This window comes from Podarcis filfolensis (assembly GCF_964270895.1).
Source record: "Podarcis filfolensis genome assembly, chromosome: 6".
Classification (NCBI taxonomy): domain Eukaryota; kingdom Metazoa; phylum Chordata; class Lepidosauria; order Squamata; family Lacertidae; genus Podarcis; species Podarcis filfolensis.
In genome coordinates, this window is record NC_139609.1 from 84,384,727 (window position 1) to 84,406,314 (window position 21,588).

Genomic DNA, 21,588 nt, shown 5'->3' on the forward strand with positions numbered 1-21,588 from the left:
TTTTGGAGGGGAGGTATTAAACCAATATTAGATATTAACTTAATATCTAATGTAACTCACCCTGGGACCTTGGGGTGAAGGGTGGGTAATTAATAAAATGAATTAGATGAGGATGATAATCACAGCTTTATTTTTGTGGTTCCTTTCTCATCTTTTCCAGGCGAAGCTGTACATCTTGCCCGGGATTTTGGCTACGTCTGTGAAACTGAGTTTCCTTCCAAGGCTGTGGCCGAATACTTAACTCGGCCGCATCTGGGGCGTAATGAGATGGCTAACAGGAAGAACATGCTGCTGGCTGCAAAGTAGGTATTCTCTTTTTGAACATGAGCATCTTGGATGACCAGTTTGTATTTTAACATTTGTATCGTAACCCTTAGTTCTAAGTAAAGGAGGACTGTGATCTGCATGTTAAAAGATTTAGGGCAGGCATAGGCAAACTCTGGCCCTCCAGATGTTTGGGACTACAATTCCCACCATCCCTAGCTAACAGGACCAGTGGTCAGGGATGATGGGAATTGTAGTCCCAAACATCTGGAGGGTGGAGTTTGCCTATGCGTGATTTAGGGGATGTGGCAGTTGTTGAGGCTTGCTTTTAAGGCAAGGCTTCCTGATATTGCTGGATGGGTCATGCTGGCTAGAGCTAATGGGAGTTGAACAATTACCTGAAAGTTTCCCTGTCCACAACCTATAGGCTCCTACAAGGGCTGGTTCCAAGTTCAAGGGCCCTCTGCCTGGGTCCCCTCCCGCATCAGTGCATTTTTAAAAAAATTAAAGCAAGCTTAGGTTTCTGAAGATGTTGAATGTATATGTTTGCCTGATACTGTCTTAAGCAATGCTACAGAATATCGGGGTGATTTTCATAGTAATAGAGCAAATTGTCTGAATTCTTATGCTTTTTGACATGCAAAGTTTCGGGGGGGGGGGGCTGTTCACTTCCTGGCAGCTCCAGGGAGGGTAGAAAAAGACTCATTGCAAAATGCTTTCAGTTGATCTCCGTTGACCCTCTGTGGTGCTCCAGATGTTCTTGGACTCCAGCTCCCGTCAGTCTCAGCCAGCATGGCCAGTGGCTACTGAAGATGGGAGTTGTAGTCAAACAGCAGGTTCCTCATCCCTGCTTGTAGGCAATTTACTCATTGAGACTGGGCAAGGCTCTGACTCCGTATCAGCCTGTTTCCTGTGCTCCTTCTGAAGTTCAGCTGGGTTCAAACTCACCAAAGTGAATGCTTTAGTTCAAATTAGAGTGGTGGAGTTAATTGCATGCTTCATCTCTCCTCCCTCCCCAACTGAAAGTCATGCCCAGCATCCAAAGGTTCTTCTGTGTTTGGTTTTTGCTGATCACCCACCCTCTCCAGTCCAACAACAAGCTGCTCCTCAAGGTTTGGGAAGACCCTTTTAGGACAGCGTGGGATGTGGCTTGGTTGGTGGTGGTGGTAGGAGGGCTTCGGTGGAGAATGTTGGAAAATTGGTGGGACTTGCCTTGCGCAAATGGGTGTGTTTCTCATCCATGCAAAATCACCATTCAGCTCAACAGTTCTTTAAAAGACTTCCATTTTGGGGGTGACACTCGCAGATTGATGGGTACTAAAAGCGTTTGAGGTGAATTTTGTCTGATGTCTAAATCTATCAAATATTTTTAATTTGAGTATTCTTAAACCAACCTTTCGCTTTTTGTTTCCCCGCATTTGTTTTGTCCTAAGTTTTTTTTTGTGTGTGCGTGTTTTTAATGGAATAGTGGACTTCTCTAGGAGGCTGAAGCTATTTTCTGTTTAAAAAAATGTTGAATGGACCTCAGGATTGCATAGCTAGTTCCTGATACAATAGAGTTTTATGGTGATTTGTGCCAAAATCTGGTTTGGGTACCATGGTGTCTGCTTAGAGCATTTTGAGGTTTGGAGTGCAGCCTGATTTTTACTGAATCCAGTGGTGAAATTCTCTTTGAATGGAGAAAGGATTTTAAGAAGAAATCTGAAGGCTCCAGAATGCATCACACGTAGGCTATTGTTTCAGGACGACAGCTTTCCAAAGTAGAGCATTACGTATGTTTCTGCATTTGGGGCTGGATGAAAACGCTTTTTATTTTTAAATGGTGCTTAAAATGTCAATAGGAGGAAATAAGGACCTTTTAGCTTTAATATGTCTTGGCGAATGCTTGCAAGATCCTTGGAAGATCAAAAGGCATCACGTGCCTTTTGGAGCACAGATTCATCAAATCCTAGCAATACGGTGATCCCTGTGGGGGTTTTAAGATGTGAAACATCCAAAAGCATTTTAGGTGCATCCAGCAACACATTTCCACTTACAGCCTGCAAACTTGGTGAATGGTTTGGAATTTGCAGGTATTTAAACTTCAACCATATTTCTCCAGTGAGAGCTAGCTAGCTAAATTCACTGTCTCTGTTCTGTTGCCTTCCATACCTTCTGCAAAACCAAAGCTGTGGAAATTGCACAGCTTTTAAAAACACTTAAAAGCAGATTAAATAAAGCAGGTCTAGCAGAAGATCATATGGAAGGGAAGGTTTTCCTTCCAGTACTCAGGGCCTGGTACACTAGTACCACCCTCCAGAATTGAGCCTGGTGGCTATGTGGGTGCTTGTGCCAAGTTATAAGGATTGGCATAATACAATCTTTTCTTGCTGCCCAAGTAACACCCTGGCAGCAGCATTCTGCACTAGCTGCACCCTGTGGACTGTATTCAAGGGCAGCCACACACAGTGCATTGCAGTAGCCCAGCTAAGAGGTTGGTTCACTGATGCCCGACTGTCCCAGCCCAGGAAGTGTTCGTCACGGAACATAGCAGCTTCTTATCTACCAAGTCAGACCATTAGTTTCTTGTTGTTTGGGAGAACAGTTTTCCCCAGACCTTTCTGGAGAAGCCAAGGGTTTTACCTGGGGCCTTTTTAAACGCACTCCACCCCTGAGCTGAGGCCCTTTCCTTACCCACCTGTGCTTTCAGAGAAATTTTAAATTTTAAATTTATTAAATTTGTATACTACCCTTCATCTGCAGGGCAGTTCACAGGTAGCTTAGGAGTATACTCCTCTAATCTATGCAGCTGCTCCTTTGGGGAATGTTGCCTTATCCAGGACAGGCCATCTCACTAATTTCTGTACCCATGAGCCACTTACCCACAGCTGCTCCATCTAATCATGATCAGCTTCAGTTTGTTGGCTTGCATCCAGCCCATCACTGCCTACAGGCACTGGTCCAGGACTTGCACATCTTCTTCTGATTCAGATGGCATGGAGCGATAGAGTTGGGTGTCACCTGTAGGCTATTGCACTCCAAATCCCCAGAGGACATCTAGTGATTCCATATTCACGCTCACTAACATGGGAAACAAGACGGATCCCCATGGATCTCAAACCCCTTGCCCAAGAAAGGGTGTGTGTGTGTGTGTGTGTGTGTGTGTGTGTGAGAGAGAGAGAGAGAGAGAGAGAGAGAGAGAGAGGGCAGTAGTTGCATAGAAACTTGGTGTCCTGTTGAGGAAGATAGTCTTTCAGTACGATGGGCACCTTCTTCCTAAATTAGGTTCCTCTGGACCCGCCCAGTCAGACCCTCCCTGCCACATCTTAAAAGCCATGGTGGGCACAAGGGTCAAGAGAGCACACCCACATCCCTGGGCCTCAATAACTGAAGCTCATATTGCAAACTTTGAGCAGGTGGTGCTCTAAAGGCCCTCACAGGACCCGCATCAACTGTGGGGTCAGATTTGCGGCGGAGATGAGTGACTCAAAGGCCCCCAAGGGCCTTGATGAAACTTTCACGATGTGCTTAAGAGTGTTTAGCCATGAAAGGTCTCAAATTGATAACATGGTGCAAAATAAGCAGTTAAAAAACACACACACAAAGTAGTCTTATAGGAGGCAAAGAGATTTGCCCTCCCTCTTAAAATTCTGAGAGCCAATGTATGAAATCGTAGCCTTCTCTAGGAATAATAAAATGAATACTGGCTTCCCCACTGCCCTCTTGAGGTGGTCTTGAAGGTGCCAATGGCAAGTGCATTGGTGATGTCAGAAACACCTGTTCCTTAGGCCCCTCCTCCAAAAGGCTCCGCCCACACTTGCACTCTACTGGGATTGATTTGCTTCCTTCCTTGGTGGTGCTCTTACTGCGCTGAAGGGGTGGCTGGTGGGAAAAATCAGCCTCCCTTCACTCCTGCCGTCTCTTTTACTACCTCCTTTGCCCTACCAGCTTCTGAGCTTTGCTACATGGAAGAACAGTCTGATTCGATATAAGATAACTGCTTTTGTTTAGCCTACCTTGGAAGGTTGCTCTGAGGATAACAAACACACTGATCTGAGTTGTACAAACAGCTGACTTGTGTGACACAGGAAATGGCAGTTGTGTTCTTCATTTCTTTCAGTTAGCTCAGTGTTCCTCACGCTTGGGGGCAGGGATCTCCAGCTGTTGTTGGACTACAACTCCCATCATCTCCAGCTAGCAGAGATGATGGGAATTGTAGTCCACCAACAGCTGGAGACCCAAGTTTGAGAAACCGAAAGGTAGCTGACCTTAAAATATATTTCTGTGTTTTAGTATACATGGAGAAGTGATTAGGCACACCCACCTACACACCTGCCCGCTGTAATATCACTCTTGACTTTGATTCGGCAAGCCGTGCCCCCTTTTTAACTGTGGCGGCTGATGGTTTTGTTGAAAGTTAATTCCATGTGTTGTCTCTTGCAGGCAGATCTGCAAAGAATTCACTGAACTCCTCACTCAGGACCGCACCCCTCTTGGCAATGCGAGGCCGAGCCCCATCTTAGACCCTGGCATCCAGGGCTGCTTGACTCACTTCAGCCTAATCACCCACGGCTTCGGGAGCGCTGCGATCTGTGCTGCCATGACGTCCGTCCAGAACTACCTGAACGAAGCGCTCAAAATAGCAGACAAAACGTACATGAATGCCGGCGACCAGAGCCCTGCGGAAACCAATAAAAGCATTGAGAAAATGGACAAGCACCGGAAGTGAGTGAGAAAGAGGAAGAAGCCAGACTTTTGTATACTGTTTCTCGCACACAGACTTTAAGATCGTCTTGCCTAGAGGGCATGTAGATAATCTTGTTACAACTTGCTTCGGGGCGTGTTTTTCGTTTTTTAAGCATCCTTTTCAGGCTCCTCCGTGAGATACATGTGTCTCTCTTTCTCTCCTTTCTTTAAAGCTGCTGTTATCCATTCATTGTGGGACCAGGGAACCGAAGATAAACATGAGTACAAGCTTTTAATTTCATTTTTTTAAAGAAAAAAAAAACTTTTAAACAGTACAAAGTGGTGCTATTTTTTTTTTCTTGTATGGAAGTCTGTTTAGTGCTGTTTCTCAAAACTTTGAGTAAGATGCTCTTTTTCATTGCGTACATCCTGATAGCAGCGTTCAGATGGAACACTAAACTGTGGTTTTTTAATGTTACCTGAAGCCCTGGAATCGAGAACCTCCCTCTTTGCAATTGCAAGGATGAGATAGGAAGCGTTTGCTTCCTGCCTGACACCAAGTATAGTTTATCCGTATGTTAAAAAAGGACAAACCATCATTAGTGTAAATTAATCTGCCCCAGTTGATGCTCTCTAACTGTTTTGGACTTCAGCTTCCATCAGCCCATGGTAAGAGATTATGGGAGTTGTAATCCAAAATGTCTGAAAGGCATCAAGATTGGGTGCAAGCTATGGTTTGATAATAACAATCCAGGACTATAAACCCCACGCCGACCCGGGTTGCTTCAATAAATCACATGTTTACACACAAATCATTGTTTATCATTCTGAGATGTCACAATAAACTAAGGTTAGTGTTAAACAGAAGGCAAATGCTTCCAGTTTCCCTCTCATGGCTGTGCCAGAGAATAAGAAGAGAAGAATGGGACCATCAACAGGGTTATAAGCAGGATTTCCCTGGTTCTGGAAATCTTCGGAAACCAGCAACAACATAACACAGTATTAACCCCAGGGTATCTGAAGCCTTGACAAGGCACCCAGGACTGTAGATGTAATGGAATTTTTTATCCAAAGGGAAGTTGAACTTGGTATAAAGTGAAATAAATTGTCTGATGGTTATTTGAACACATTGCATCAGCTTGCAACCTCCTGGGGGCTTTTTGAGAGTGATTCAGACTTCTAGGCACAAATCCTGGAAGTTATTCTAATGCAGACTAAGCTTCTGCTGGACTCAAATGAATACAGAGCAGCAAGTACTAAAGTGGGGAAGCGGAACCTTCAGCTGCTCAGATCTTGTTGGACTACAGTTCCCATCATCCTCAGCTGGCATGCTGGGGATGATGGGACTTGGAGTCCTTCAGTGCCTGGGAGACCACAGGCTTCCCATCCCTGCAGTAAAGCGTACTGTAGCAGTTCTTCTTACACAAGGAAAAACTAGTTCAAGCTAAAAAGAATGCAAAATAAACTTGCTTCCATTTTTTAAATGCCAGGATACTGCAGCTTTATATATGTCATCAGGTCTTGTGTTTTTAAAATAGGAAAAAAACTTGAAAGAATAGGCACATTTTTTAAATTTTTTTTGCCTATATAGGCCAAAAAGTTATATATATATATATGAATATATATAAATATATATAAATATATCCAGGGAGGTTTTTATGTGTATAAGGGAAAACAGTGTGTTGGAATGTATATATTTATTTATGTGTAATTTAATGGGTCTTGTAAATAATGGTGAACATTTTAATACTTTTTTTTATAAATGGGCTTCAAAATTTAAACCCCCCCCCTTTCCTCCCCAAAAAAGGTAATGGGTAAGCTCAAATACACTGCTACACAGGTCTGTTTATGCTGGGTATTTAAAAGTGACTTTTTACAAAAAAAATAAAAATGAAAATCCTGAATTCTTGCCACTGTAGAATTTTGTATCCGATCTGAGGTGTGTATTGACAAAGCAATAACTTTGTGTACTTGGTATCCATTCAAAAGGAGTGTGTTTGTTGTGTGTGTGTGTGTGTGTGAGAGAGAGAGAGAGGGGGGGGGGAAGAAGAATGGAAGTCATAAAAAAAAAACTACATCCCACTTCACTTGTAAATGTCTTCCTGTTACCCAAAAGGCATTGTATAGGATAATCCATATAATAAAAATATTCTGGATAGAAAGTATTGAATGGTGTTTAACTGGAAGTGGGTTGGGGGAAGAGTGTTTTTGCTTCTTATGGGGGATGGGCAGCAGAATACCGAAAATGGACATTGTAATTGAATACACAGTTCTTTATAGTGCATCGAACTAATGGAACAGACATGTGAAGCTGAGTGCCAGCGCAGCTAATGGTTTCAATTATATCAGGAACCATCTCTCTATTGCCATGACTGCTCTCTTCCCCTACCTCTGTCCTCACGGATAACGATGTGCCAAGGCAAAGAAGGAGCCTGAAAGCTTCCTTTAAAAAATAATAAAAAATAAAATAAAATGTTCTCTCTAATCACTTAAGCATATAAATTCAGAGCTGGTCCAAGGCACTTTGCTGCTTGAGGCAGAGGAGAAGGTGGTACCTCCCTCCCACGGTCAGAAGGTGACTGAGGGCCAGCTTCAACACTGGTTACAGGATAGCAAAAAACCCCTGCACCATATGAGGGGTGGGGCCTGCTGGCTAGTTTAGGGGGTACAGGGCACTCCGGGCTTCTGCCCTCCAACAAAGGGGAGCAGCCAGGGAGGTGGTGCTGCTGCCACTCCTCAGCTTCTGCCGCCTGAGGCACTTGTCTCCCTCTGCCCAATGGTTGTGTGAATTGAATCTGAGGGTTCCAAAGGCACAGGCCTATGGTGCATGTTTTGTTTCTATGCCCATCCCAGCAATTTCTAATGTGGCAATTCCTGAAATGGGAGAGCGTAACCACAGTTCCATGCATTGAAAGCCTCAAGGTTGGATTACGGCAATGCGCTTGTGGGATCAAACTACCACCAACTGACGTATAAGGCCCTGCCTTGGGATCTGCTTACCTTGGGATCCCTGCCTTGGGATCTGCTTACCTGAGAGACTGCCTTATTTCTTACATCCCCAGTAAGGCACTGGGTCTCCTCTAAGTTTCCCACTCTGTGGCAACTCAGAGCAGGGCTTTCACAGTGGCTGCCCCTGCTCCATGGAATAATATTTCTGATGATGTCTGGTGCCCACGATCCATACTTTATGGAACATTTTTTTTTGTTCTGACAAGTTTTCCCAGTTGGATGAATAGGTCTTTGCCATGGGCACCCTCTTCATCTTGTTCTTAAAAACCCATCTTTGGTTCTTTGTGCTCCTTTTATTATATTTTGTACATCACCTTGGGACCCTGGAAGGGTTGGTCCAGGGGCAAGGGAGCCACTTCTATCAGCTGTTTGAAAAGCTCAGCAACTTTCGGGGTTTTTACTTTTTGAAATATGGCCAAACTAGACATGGGGAAGTGTTTGCATCAGTCCAGGTGAGAGGTGGGGTAGCTTTGAGTTGAGATGTTCGGATCAGTCTCTCTTTGTCTGCGTTGTATCTGGGTGATTAGAGAGGCGGGTTTGGGGAATTACGTGATGGGGAAGGGGAAGATACAGAGGTGGCTGAATGTCTGCAAGGGAGGGAAAAGGCCTAGTTACATCAATTCTGTTCCCGCAGCAAACCAAGCACCAGATTGTCTTCAGTTCCTCTGGAGGATTAACTGCCCCTCCTCTCCCCCCTTCTAGCTAGCTGTTAACCTGGCAGAAGCCATTTCCTTGGCACTGAAAGTGCTCAGATCATTGAATTGTTCCTGCTGCGAGGACGCATCAGGAATTGTCTTCTGTTTTCTGTCGCAACTCTCTCTGAGTTACTGCTCTGGCCTGACCAGCTTCCATTAAGGAGGCACAGCAGGAACACTATCTCTCACAAAAATACAGAGATCTGGCTCCTGCTAGGTGGATACGTCTTCCTGTCACACTTCCTACTCGGGGGGGGGGGGAGGGGCTGAGGAGAAAGAGTTTGGAGTAAAGAGGTTTGGTTCTATCTAGTTTTCAGTGCTGGTTCCGCAGATCAGGCCAAAGGGAAGCTTTTCACTTTCCCTTAAAATGGAACCCAAATTGTAATTTCCCAAAGCCATGTGAGTTGGTTCACTTGTTTTAGCGCCTGATGAGTGCAGTGCAAATTGGTGACCTGATTTGTGGGGGATTGCAGGAGGAGCCTTCTAACGCAACGGGGTTGTTTGCTTGACGAGTCGTAGCTGAAACCAAACCAGTTTGCCCTCCTGGATCCAAGGTGCTGATTTTAAGCTCATAAAAATCTTCAGCCTGCGCTACCTCCTCTCCCCATATCTTGGTGCCATCTTTATGGAGGGTGTGCTCTGGGCAGCGTACCTTTGTGGCAAGGAAGGTCTGCAAGTGAGCACTCACCAGGTAGCCTGACTCCACCTGCTCTCTGGGTCCGACTTCCTCTCTTTCCAAACGGATCCATGGCTCAGTGGTAGAGTTTAGTGCCTTGCATGCAGAGGATTCCAGGTTCCATTTTTAGCAACCGCAGTCAGATTCTCCAAAACCAGAAGCAGGATGACTGCAAGCCATGCCTCCTCTAGAATTCAACCTTGCAAATTGTTTTTAAACTGAAGGATGAAACTGATACTAAAAAGATGTGTGTTCTGAAAGCTTCACACTAAGCAAGATCATTAGAGGGAAAATTGTACTCCAGGTACACTTTTCATTGCAGGATTTACACAGAAGTAGACCTATGACAAGAAGTAGACCTATGGCCTATGATAAGGGATGTGGGTGGCGCTGTGGTCTAAACCACTGAGCCTCTTGGGCTTGCCAATCAGAAGGTCAGCGGTTCGAATCCCTGTGATGGAGTGAGCTCCCGTTGCTCAGTCCCTGCTCCTGCCAACCTAGTGGTTTGAAAGCATGCCAAAAAGTGCAAGTAGATAAATAGGTACCGCTCCGGTGGGAAGGTAAATGGCATTTCCGTGTGCTGCTCTGGTTTCGGTGTTTCGTTGAGCCAGAAGCGGCTTAGTCATGCTGGCCACATGACCAGGAAAAACTGCAAACAAACGCCGGCTCCCTCGGCCTGTAAAGTGAGATGAGCACCACAACCCAGAGTCGTCTGCGACTGGACTTAATTGTCAGGGGTCCTTTACCTTGTGTTTTTTTTTAGACCTATGACATAGTTCTCCTAGGTGAAGCTACCTTAAAGGCTAATTATCTTCAACAGGCATTCTGCAGACGGCAGGTATAGTCACTGAGGAGCTATTTCCCCTTCTCACACACAGGAGGCTAAAGGAATACCCCTTGCAAGGTGATGTCACCTGTGGCAAGTGCATAAATCATCAAACAGGTATATGTTCCCTGCACTCCCCCACCCCCAAAGGCTGAAAATTTAGGCTGCAGTCCTGTACACACTCAATGGATCCTTTTTTTCTGAGCAGACATGTAAAGGGTTGCATGGTCGATCAATTAAAACGTGTATGGCTCACCAAGAAGTTCCATTAGTTAATATTTTGTAGTAGGTCAGTGATGAAGGATGGAAAAAGAAGCATGAGGTTCCAGTGGCGTAGCGTGGGGGTGCAGTGGGGGCCGGCCGCACCGGGCGCAACATCTGGGGGGTAGGGTTAGGGGGCGCAAATCCACGGGTTAGGGGGCGCAAATTACTTGCCTTGCCCCGGGTGCTGACAACCCACGCTATGCCACTGTGAGGTTCTAACTTCTTTTTGTAGATTTACATAAAAGGAAGACATCCAAATCTTGCTTGAGGTACAGGCATTCTCATTCAGAGTGAGAAATGTTGGCCATAAGGAAAACCGAGCATCATGAAAAGATTAAGAAGGAACTTCTGTCCCTCTTCAGATTGCTGTGTGCTGCTTTCTTTTGTGCAGAGAGAAGAGAAGAGAGAGAGAGGAGCAGACTTTGATCATACTGTAGTACAATATTTTAAATTAGCTGAACAGAAAAAGCTTGCTTTTTATTAGTGTATCAAGCTAGACACTGCGGTTGCCGTCTGGCAGAAGGAATAGGCTTGTTTCCATTTATTTCAGGATGTACCCAAGCCAAGCCAGTGGATAATCTAGTGGGACTTACTGGTGCATTGTATAGATGAGTCCCCCCCCCCCCCGCCGTCTTAATATGCATGACTGTGCTAATGATATAGATTATAGCACAACCATGTCTACTCTCATACTTTAGAAGCTTCATCTTTATTCTGTTTTTCTTAAAAGTAATAACAATAGAAGAAGAGGAAATGGAAATACTCTGCTAATTAAAAAAAAAAAGAAATTTTATTTCTTACAGCACTGCTGTAAAGGGATTTTTCAAGCAGCCTTCCCCCCGCCCCCCGCCTCCAGTTTTGCCTTACTCTCAAAGCAATTCTGTAATAATGGCTTGCCATGTAGAAAAATGAGCCAGGGAAGAACTAGGAAAATAAACAAATTCAAGTTCCCACTCTTTCTTTATGGTTGCCTTCGGATGTCACAGTAAACAATAGTTATTGTGACAGGAACAAGTCTAGCCCGGACTCATACACTGGTGCATGAGTCCTCTGGCACAGTCACAAGGAGGAGACTGGAGGCTTTTGTTTCCTTTTTTGATTAACAGCAATTTAGCATTATTTCCAAACTCTAAACTGTGGTTAGTCTTAACTATGATTTGTTGAAATAAGCCAAATTCCTACACCATGGTTTGAAGGCAACTGATCTCAAGATAACCCTGGTGAAGATTAACCATAGTTTGGTACGGGAGACACAACAAGCCATGGTTAATCGGAAATGGAAGATCAAGTGTCTCATCTCTTCCTTGCAGTTGTACCTGAGGAGGAGAAGGGCTGTTGGTGATGTCCAAACATCGCCACAGTTACATAATGAAATAATATTATTACCACCAGGAATAGTCCATGCAGGAGATAAGATATTAGTAATCGCCATGGCCCAGTTGCATGTAAAGCTAATGCAAACCATGGTTTTGTGTGAATGACCAAGGATTTAGGTTTCCAGAGTGAAGATAATGGCTGTGGTACTCTTCCATGGGTCCTGCAGGGCTAAGCCATGGTTTGGCTCAGACAGCAAAATTAACTCCTTAGTTACAAACTTATTATCCCTGCTGTTGCACTTTCAACAATTCTGCCATTCTGCTCATCCACCGTCTATTGTACAGATGAAGTGGAATTACTCACATTAAAAAGAGGCTGCATATTGTGTCTCTGCACGAGTTAATGCCCTGGGTTGAGATCCTTCCAGCTGGGAGGTACACCCGGAACAGTGACTTCAGCAGCAACAGAGATGGTGAGTCATTGTTGCAATTACGCAGTCTAACAGTAAATCTTTTCAGGCATTAAGACTGAGGTGTGCCTTAATTTTAATTAAGGGGGGAGAAGGGTGTATTTCTGCTAACAGGAGTTTGAGAAACATTACTTCAAAGAAATGGGGATGTAGTATATACAAATCAGCTTCTCAAGGTTTGTTAGGTTTGGGAAGAGTGAATCAAATGGTCACATTTGACCATGTTTTAGTCACATAATTCTCAGCATGGGTTCACAAGGTGTAGACTTCAAAGTTTCTGGATGTGTCTGAATAGACTTCTCTTGGTGATCTTGGTACGAACTGTTTCCTTCCTTCCTTTAATCACTTTCTGTTATAATAATTGTTTTCCTTGCATTAGATCAACAGCATCTCATTCAAGTGTCCTTGCTACCACAAAAAACCCAGTTGTACTGAAAATGTATTTGTTGAGATGCTGCCATCTCCCTTCCAAAGAACTCAGGCTGATGTACATGAATACAGTTACATCCAAGCACAGAGAGGGAGAACACACTCACTAAATGCATGGCGAGAGAAAGTCCTACTGCACCTGCTAATCCTGCCTGGACATTGCCACACCCCACCAGCAAGGCTCCCAAATCTCCCCACACTAGCCACAAGGCCTGGAAGATACTCCTGCACTTGAGCAGCTAAACACACATAGCTGCTTATTTCATGGCTTCCGGCTAACGCGAAGAAGTCTGTCGCAAATGGATTGCAGTGGTGCTAACCTTGTGGGGTACAGCAACATTAGGAGCAGAGTACAGTCCCCCTCCTCCATTGACTGTAACTCATGGTAGAGCACATGCTCTGTGCAAAGAAAGCCTTGGTGTCTCTCAGGTGGAGATAGGAAACTTTGGAGAGATGATGAGCTTGTGGCACAAGCTGGGCATCAGCAGGAAGACCTTTTACTGTGACACTGTCTTGCGCATTTGAGCCTGGATAGCTCAGTTGGTTACAGCGTGGTGCTGTTAACACCAAGGTTGCAGGTTCAATCCGTGTATGGGACAGTTGCATATTCCTGCATTTCAGGGGGTGGACTTGATCCTCAGGATCCCTTCCAATTCTATGATTCCATCCGCCTGTCCTACCAAGCCACACTGCTAGGGGGGCAATATAGTCAATGGCAAGAGGGGATTGGGAGAAGCGTTATGCTATGGCTTCCCCCACCACTCCTGATCACAGCTTTAAGGCTGATTGTCATTTCTTTCTTTCTTAAAAAAAAAAAAAGAGTAACAGAATTTGTATTTCCAAAGCTAATTTGGTCCTGCATGAGCCACTTTTGATGACCAGTTTAATAGTCTCCCATTTTCTTCCTAGGAGCCAAAACTTGCTCATGTAATGAGATGACTTTATGGAACAATGCCATGCCATGACATCGTCCACAACCATCCCCTTTTTTATGAGTGGGGAAAAAATAGATCCCTTAGCACATTCTTTCCAGGCAAATATAGTATGAAGAAGCAGACCAACAGAACAGGTTTCAACAAGCGTCTTCAAGCAAAAAGCCACACTAAGGAACGGGGGGGGGGGGGAACCTCTGTCCCCCCCTTAAAGTATTTTGATGCCATCCTTTGTTCACCCTAAAGTGGAATATATCGTGAGGACCACTTGTGTGGATGGATAAAGGCTATTAGATGAATTCAAGGAGGATAAGTCTACTAGTGGCTACCAGTCACAGTCAGCAGCCATATGCCTCTGCATACAAGTTGCAGGAAACCACAGGAAGAAGAAGAGTTTGGATTTGATATCCTGCTTTATTACTACCCGGAGGAGTCTCAAAGCGGCTAACATTCTCCTTTCCCTTCCTCCCCCACAACAAAAACTCTGTGAGGTGAGTGGGGCTGAGAGACTTCAGAGAAGTGTGACTGTCCCAAGGTCACCCAGCATGTGGAGGAGCAGAGACGCGAACCCAGTTCACCAGATTACGAGACTACCGCTCTTAACCACTACACCACACTGGGGAGAGTGTTGTTGTGCTCAGGTTCTGTCTGCAGGCTTCCCATGGGCACCTGATTGGCTGCTGTGAGAAAAGGTTGTTGGACTAGATGCCTGCTGGCCTGATTCAGCAGGGCATTTCTTATGGTCTAAAGCAGTGTTTCCCAAACTTGGGTCTCCTGCTGTTGTTGCACTATATCATCCCTAGCTAGCAGGACCAGTGGTCAGGGATGATGGGCGTTGTAGTCCAACAACAGCTGGAGACCCAGTTTGGGAAACACTGCTCTAAAGCAACAATATGCTTTGTCCATCAATATCATTGTCAGTGAGGAGGATGACTTGGAGGTAACCACTTTTGTTGTTGTTGTTAGTCGTGTCCGACTCTTCGTGACCCCATGGACCAGAGCACGCCAGGCACTCCTGTCTTCCACTGCCTCCCGCAGTTTGGTCAAACTCATGCTGGTAGCTTCAAGAACACTGTCCAACCATCTCGTCCTCTGCCGTCCCCTTCTCCTTGTGCCCTCCATCTTTCCCAACATCAGGGTCTTTTCCAGGGAGTCTTCTCTTCTCATGAGGAGGCCAAAGTATTGGAGCCTCAGCTTCAGGATCTGTCCTTCCAGTGAGCACTCAGGGCTGATTTCCTTCAGAATGGAGAGGTTTGATCTTCTTGCAGTCCATGGGACTCTCAGGAGTCTCCTCCAGCACCATAATTCAAAAGCATCAATTCTTCGGCTATCATCCTTCTTTATGGTCCAGCTCTCACTTCCATATATCACTACTGGGAAAACCATAGCTTTAACTATACGTACCTTTGTTGGCAAGGTGATGTCTCTGCTTTTTAGAGACATAAAGTAACCACAGCACTCCCCAAACGGGGACTTCCCTTCCAGCATGAAGAGGTTGCAACAGAACAGTACACTGATTCAAGTTTCTGAAGCTGGAAAATGTTGCAATTCAAATATTAACAAATTCAAATATATTGATATCATGTTGATATTTGAATCTCTTGCCGCATATCTTTAGGCATACACAAAACCCCCACCTGCAGGCAAACAAAGAGAAAGAGAGAGAGAGAGAAATATGATGCTAGAACAGTTTATCAGAATTCAAAATCAACTTCCAAAGGTCGAACGCCTATTTTGAGAGTCCTATTTGTGCATGTAACTCTTGACGCTTAAGACATGGCCTATGGAAAGAATCTGGTTTCAAAACAATTTTGAAATCTGTGAACTATAATTTTCATTTCCAAAATATGTTCAGATCCTATTTTTTGAAATTGACCTTTGGTGTATATTCTTTCAAAAAGCTAATTTTAAAAGTCTCAGTGAATCTTGAAGGCAAAAAAATGTTTTTTGGGTATTCTGATTTATTTACAATAAAACAGTAATAATCAAACTACTTTCCCTGTTGCAGCTTTATTCTCCCCTCCCCCCATGTAGACATGTGTATGTGTTTTACATAATGGAAACCTAAGTGAAGCACAGGCTGTGAGATTTTTATCGGGTGACAGCAAATTCATTAGATCTGGCTTTCTACACTCACACGCCCAGCTAGATTAAAAAAATAAGAGAAACTCTCTTGCTTGACCTGTTACTGGGCTGCAGTTTATTAAATTCCTGGGAGAGGATATACTATGGGATCCAGATACAGGATGATGAGATAATGAGCGTAAACCACATTTCTGACTGGAAGGGCTTGTTGACGCACCAGGAGCCCTTAACTCTTGCCAATCTCAGCGAGGCTTAGGTTTCGGGGTGATGCAGATAGAAACCAAAACAAGCACATCCCATAAAGAAGCTGGTTTTCCTTTACCATCAAGTAAAACATTAGGAAACCATTCGGAATTTTTTACATCCCACAAAGATACATCTCTCTCTCCCCCCTCCAAATATGGAGATTATTTATCTTTAAATATGTGTATGCCATTTTTCATCTAAGTAATTCCAGGGAGATTCCCAAAAAAACCAAGTAAATACAATGGGGTGCATTCAATGAAGTTGCCCTGTGTCACAGGAGCAGTAGTAACACACTTAAAAGATGGAGTTAACTCATTATAAGCAAAAACACGATCTCCACAGACTTGATTGAGTGTCATGCTTAATGAGCAGAGCAGCTCATTCCTGGTGGTTTTCCTCCATGAAAATCAGTTCGCAAGACTGAAAGCCACCTTTTCAGGGCTTTCCCCAAGCAACTGGCCTCTTTTGGTTCTGGGAGACCAGCCTGACTCATCTCTGCCTCTTCATCCCACTTGCCAGCTTCAGTTTCTGCCTCTGATCCTTGACTGCTCTCTGCCACAGACTTTCCCAGCTCACGAAGCCCTGTTACCTCTTCTGCTTCCAACACCTTCTCTTCCCAGTCTCCCCCTTCTGACCAGTCAGTGTTGTCCCACCACCACTCTGAGCTTTCTTCACTTGGTTCCTCCCACCATTCCTCTGCGTCCAACCAGTCCATGACATCCTGTTAGCAAAGGACATCCATCTGCATAACAAAACTTCCTCTCTTTCACCACACATTCTTCACGCATCCCACCCATATATTCCAGAGTGTTCCTCAATCCTCTGGAGCATATTGGAAGCAGGTGCCGGGCACCTGGGAAGAGGCAATTCCATTGTGCAGGTGGAAGTCCTTTCGCTAACAGGATGACTTTGTTGGATATAACCCAATAGGATGAATTAGATGTTTAAACTATTATAAAATGCCACCCACCACAGCCACCAATTCCAGTTTGGGAATTAAAGGTAAAGGTAAAGGACCCCTGGCTGTTAAGTCCAGTCATGAACGACTCTGGGGTTGCGACGCTCATCTCGCTTTACTGGCCAAGGGAGCCAATGTTTGTCTGCAGACAGTTTTTCCAGGTCATGTGGCCAGCATGACTAAGCTGCTTCTGGCGAAACCAGAGCAGTGCACAGAAACGCCGTTTACCTTCCCACCGGAGTGGTACCTATTTATCTACTTGCACTTTTTGGGACGTGCTTTTGAACTGCTAGGTTGGCAGGAGCAGGGACCGAGCAACGGGAGCTCACCCCATCGTGGGGATTCGAACCGCCAACCTTCTGACTGGCAAGCCCTAGGCTCTGTGGTTTAACCCACAGCGAAGGCTCTTGCTGACACATAAAACCTTATACAACCCTGGGCCTGGATATTTGAGATGTATATGGCTTTATGTGTCAGCGACATCACCTTATTCGGCTTAAAGACCGTGCAGCACCCCACACAGCTCAAGAAATGTTGCTGCCTGAGGCAAAGGAAAAGATGGCACCTTCTCCCAAAGCACATACAGAAGCCAATTTGTCTGGTAGTTGACTTTTACTTCGAGGACAGTGTCTTCCACTGCTGAGGGCAACTGGCTTACGTAGGGGTACAGGGTCAGCCACAGCTCTGGCCAAGCCCCGCACCTCAGCACCTGCTACCTGAGGTAACTGCCTCACTCTGCCTCATTGTGAGACCACCCCTGACCCCACAGCATAGCTGCCAGGGCACCAAGAGCCAGTCTCCCAATGCCCCTTTCTGGAACACAGGAGCTGCCAGTATCAAGTATCAACTCAAAGAGTGGATTCAGCTGTGATAATGAAAAGCGCAGGAAGTTCACAAAGAAGCTACCGGTCACACACTCCTCATGTCCTCTTGCTGATGAAAGCTGACAAAAATGAAAAAGTATGGAAAATATTGCAGCTGAGAATGAAAGACCTTTAGCATGGAGCGATCAAGAAACGGGACTCACCCTTTTCCATCTGCTAAGCAAGCTTGTCATTGGACAGCTTTTTACTCAATGGAATAATGTGAGACGAGCCAGTAAGGAGCCATGCACAGCAAGCAACGAAAGGGAGATATTATTTATTAGTTAAAATTACTAGCTACCTGCCTTCTTGCATGCTCACAGCTGTACAGTGGATGCTTGGGTTGCGAACGTGATCCGTGAGGGAGGCACGTTCGCAACCCGCAGCGTTCGTAACCTGCAGCACCGCGTCTGCGCACGCGTGGGTCGCAATTTAGTGCTTCTGTGCATGCGCTTCTGTGCATGCGCGAGCGCCAAAACCTGGAAGTAACCTGTTCCGGTACTTCCGGGTTCGGCACAGTGCACAACCCGAAAATGCACAGCCTGAAGTGTCTGTAACCCAAGGTATGACTGTGTATTGCTGGGGTGGGGGTGGGGACGATAAAAACGAACAAACAAACAAATAAATAAATAGATGTTCCTTTAAACACACACACACACACACAAACCATAATAAAAATAGTTTTTGGGGTCAGCACAGTCCCCCTGTGCATTTTGTGCGTCAGCCTGCTGATTCAGAATGACTGGCGCTTGCGAAACCCTGCTTTCAGATGAAACTCTTGAGACCCAGTCTATGCATGCAGTTAAATCATGGTCCTGGGACTATGCCATCTCATGCCATCTCATGCACCCCCCTCCCAAGTTAAAAAATTCCTTGCTGGTAGAAATCTAACACCTCTGGGAGAAGTTGCTCCCTGACATACTAGCGTTCTGTAGTCAAAGAGGTTTCCCAATGCTTGAGAACATCCAAACATGCAATGCTCTATCCTCAGAAGTCTGAAATGATACAGTTACACCAAGATACAGATGCACCATGACATTTATCCGGATCTGTTGATCAGCTTTTGGATGCCTACACATTGTGACATGATGAGGACATCTTTAAATATCTCAAGGGCTGTCGCATGGAAGATGGCGCAAGCTTGTTTTCGCCTGCTCTGGAGGGTAGGACTCAAACCAACGGCTTCAAGTTACAAGAATGGAGATTCCGACTAAACATATGGAAAAACTTTCTGACAGTAAGAGGTGTTTGACTCTCCTTTCCTGGAGGTTTTTAAGCAGAGGTTGGATGGCCATCTGTCATGGATGCGTTAGCCGAGTTTCCTGCATTGCAGGAGGTTGGTCTAGATGACTCTTGGGTCCCTTCCAACTCTATGATTCTATGACTGCAAAGGCAGAAGTCAGCAGCTGCTAGACTGGGATCCAAAGGCAGAGTCTCATCTGCTTTATTGACAGCTGACCCAGCAATTACATAAAGTGTGTTTGGATTTTAGGGAAGTGTGCTAGCTTTGGCACAAGGGTGGGGAACATCCTTCAGCCTGAGGGCCAGATTCCTTTCTGGGCATCCTTCCAGGGCCACATGCCATGGGGGGGGGGGGAGGAGCCACGGGAAGAAGCAGGCAGAGGAATAAATGTAAATTCTACCATTGTGCAGTAGGCTAGTTTCTTCAAACTGAAATGCCGCCTCTATCCTCCACTCAGACATCAAGGGACAACTTCCAGCCAGGCAAAAAAACAATAGCAGGAGAAATCAGGGCCTTTGAGGGGGCGGGGACTAAAGAGAAGGGGTGTGGCCTGCGGAGAATTCCGAGGGCCAGAGAGACAGAATGGAAGGCCCCCGTTCAGCTCTTTCTTGTACGCCTGGATTGTGAGTGCCCCAGGAGAAAAGCACTTTCACCTACTTTTTTGTGCTTGAGACAACACTTTAAAAAAAGGTGTATCCATCTTGTTGTAATATATCTATATTTCTAAAGAATAAGATGGCTTGCAGCCATCCTTCCTCTGGTTTGATCTTCAGCTCTCTCTAGCTAAACAAGCTCTGGCCTGCTGGCTAGGAGACTTCCAAGGGAGATTCGGATGCTGCTGGAAGCAGGGCTGCTAAGCATTTCAGGTAAGAATCCCTCGCCACCTGCCATCTGCCCAAGTCAGCGAAAATGCTGCAAGCAGTACAGGGGTACGAACACAGCACTATCGGGGCATTGGATGGTTCCCCCAGGCACATTGATCCCCAGGTCCCGACAACGTGTGGTCAGACCGAGATCCACAACCCGACAGCATCATAAACCTTTGAAGGTGAGTAATGTTGCAAAGTTGTCTTCGGCATGCTGCGCAACCCTGTGTAGGAAATGATAAATGAGACGGCGAGGAAAAAAAAAAAGAGCAGTCTGATCTATGGGAATCTGCTGCGTTGACAGAAAGAAGGAGCCGGAGGGTTAAGAACCAGGAAGAAAAACCCCAAAGGGAATGTGGAATTTGGTGCAAGACACATTGCATGACCAGAAATGTGAAATGCCGTGTTGGGAATAAAGGAGGCATGAGAGACGAATATGGATTTTGCCATTTTCATTTTCATTAAGAGAAAAGAAAAGTACAATGAATATTCCAGAAAAGGATACCCAGCCCAGTGAACACCACAAAATGAACCTCAGTGTACATTTCTTGGAAATCTCCTTCATATAAGAACTAGTAGTGAGCACAGACAGTCAATGTGAAACCTTCCTGATGTTGCTGGACTCCAGCTCCCGTCAGCCCCGGACAATCTGACCAACGATCAGGGAAGAGGTAGTCTACCAAGATCTGGAAGGAGCTATATTGGCCACCAGTGGGTTAGAGTGTTGGATTAGGTTTGGGGAGACTCCACTCAGCCATGAAACTCATTGGGTGATCTTGGACCACAGTATCTCTCTGCCTAATCTGCTTTGCAGGACTGTTGTGAGGATAAAGTTTGGGGAGGAAAGGAAATCATATATGCCACCTTGAGTTCTTTGGAAGATAGGCAGGCTATAAACGCATTTAAACCCCTCAACACAACTCCAACCCCCCCACAATACTTTCTAACGTATTTTCCCAAAATCTTTTTATATGAAGTGGCGCTCGCCATTCCATAGTTTGCCAGGCATTCTGCAACCAGTATTCTACAGCAGGCAAAATGTTGACCTTTTCCTGCCATCCAAATATGGACTCATGAAATTACTTACTGTATGTTGATGCTCTTTTTTTTTTTCGTTTTTAACATGCTGCCCAAATAACCCTAGCAGAATATCTTCTGGTTTCATGGGTAGCAGATCTATAATTTCTTTAATCATCACAGTCAAGATTACTGTTTGTTCACAAGACCACCAAATATGTCTAAATCCTGCATTTGTTGTGGGCAGAATTGTACATTCCATGTTTCAATCCTTTTTTTGGGTGGGAGGTGTGGCCAGCAAAGGGACGCTGAAGAACTACTGTGAAACAATATATGCAGGAGAAAACCTGGTATGAAATGAAATGAAACATGTTTAGTTATATGTATCTTATATAAAGGTTGTGAACCATCTTTCAGGCAACATTAAACAATTGTGTTTTTTACCACTTACACCTTTCCCCCCTGTGGTGCCTCTATTGCTATCGTACTAGACATCCAAATTATAAAAATATGGCTTCTGATGCTTACCAGAAAGAGTTCCCATTCTTAAGGACTTGCTTTCTTTTCATGCTTCTCAGAAGAACATTCTGATTTATTTGTAAACAAAATGGACAAGCTGTCTTGCAGATTGGTACAGCATGTCTAGAGTGATGTGGTTTAGATTTCTGGGCTGGCCTTGTGTTCATCAGAGAAGTCATGAAAAGAATGTGCCATGGTGTGGTCGGTGAGCAAAAACACACACACCAACACACACACAAAAACCA

At 45.0% G+C, this 21,588-nt stretch overlaps 1 protein-coding gene across 4 annotated transcripts in view; it reads left to right on the plus strand.

The window, feature by feature from the left end:
- The window catches only part of TFAP2C (transcription factor AP-2 gamma), a 32,656-nt gene extending 25,823 nt beyond the window's left edge, over positions 1 to 6,833 (plus strand). For all 4 annotated transcript variants that reach the window (XM_083618900.1, XM_083618899.1, XM_083618902.1 and 1 more), the window contains exons 6-7: positions 161 to 302; positions 4,687 to 6,833. In XM_083618900.1, coding sequence (XP_083475026.1) covers positions 161 to 302; positions 4,687 to 4,972 — 428 coding nt within the window. In that variant the 3' untranslated portion in view covers positions 4,973 to 6,833. The remainder of the gene's footprint in view (positions 1 to 160; positions 303 to 4,686) is intronic.
- Positions 6,834 to 21,588: the final 14,755 nt, after the last annotated feature.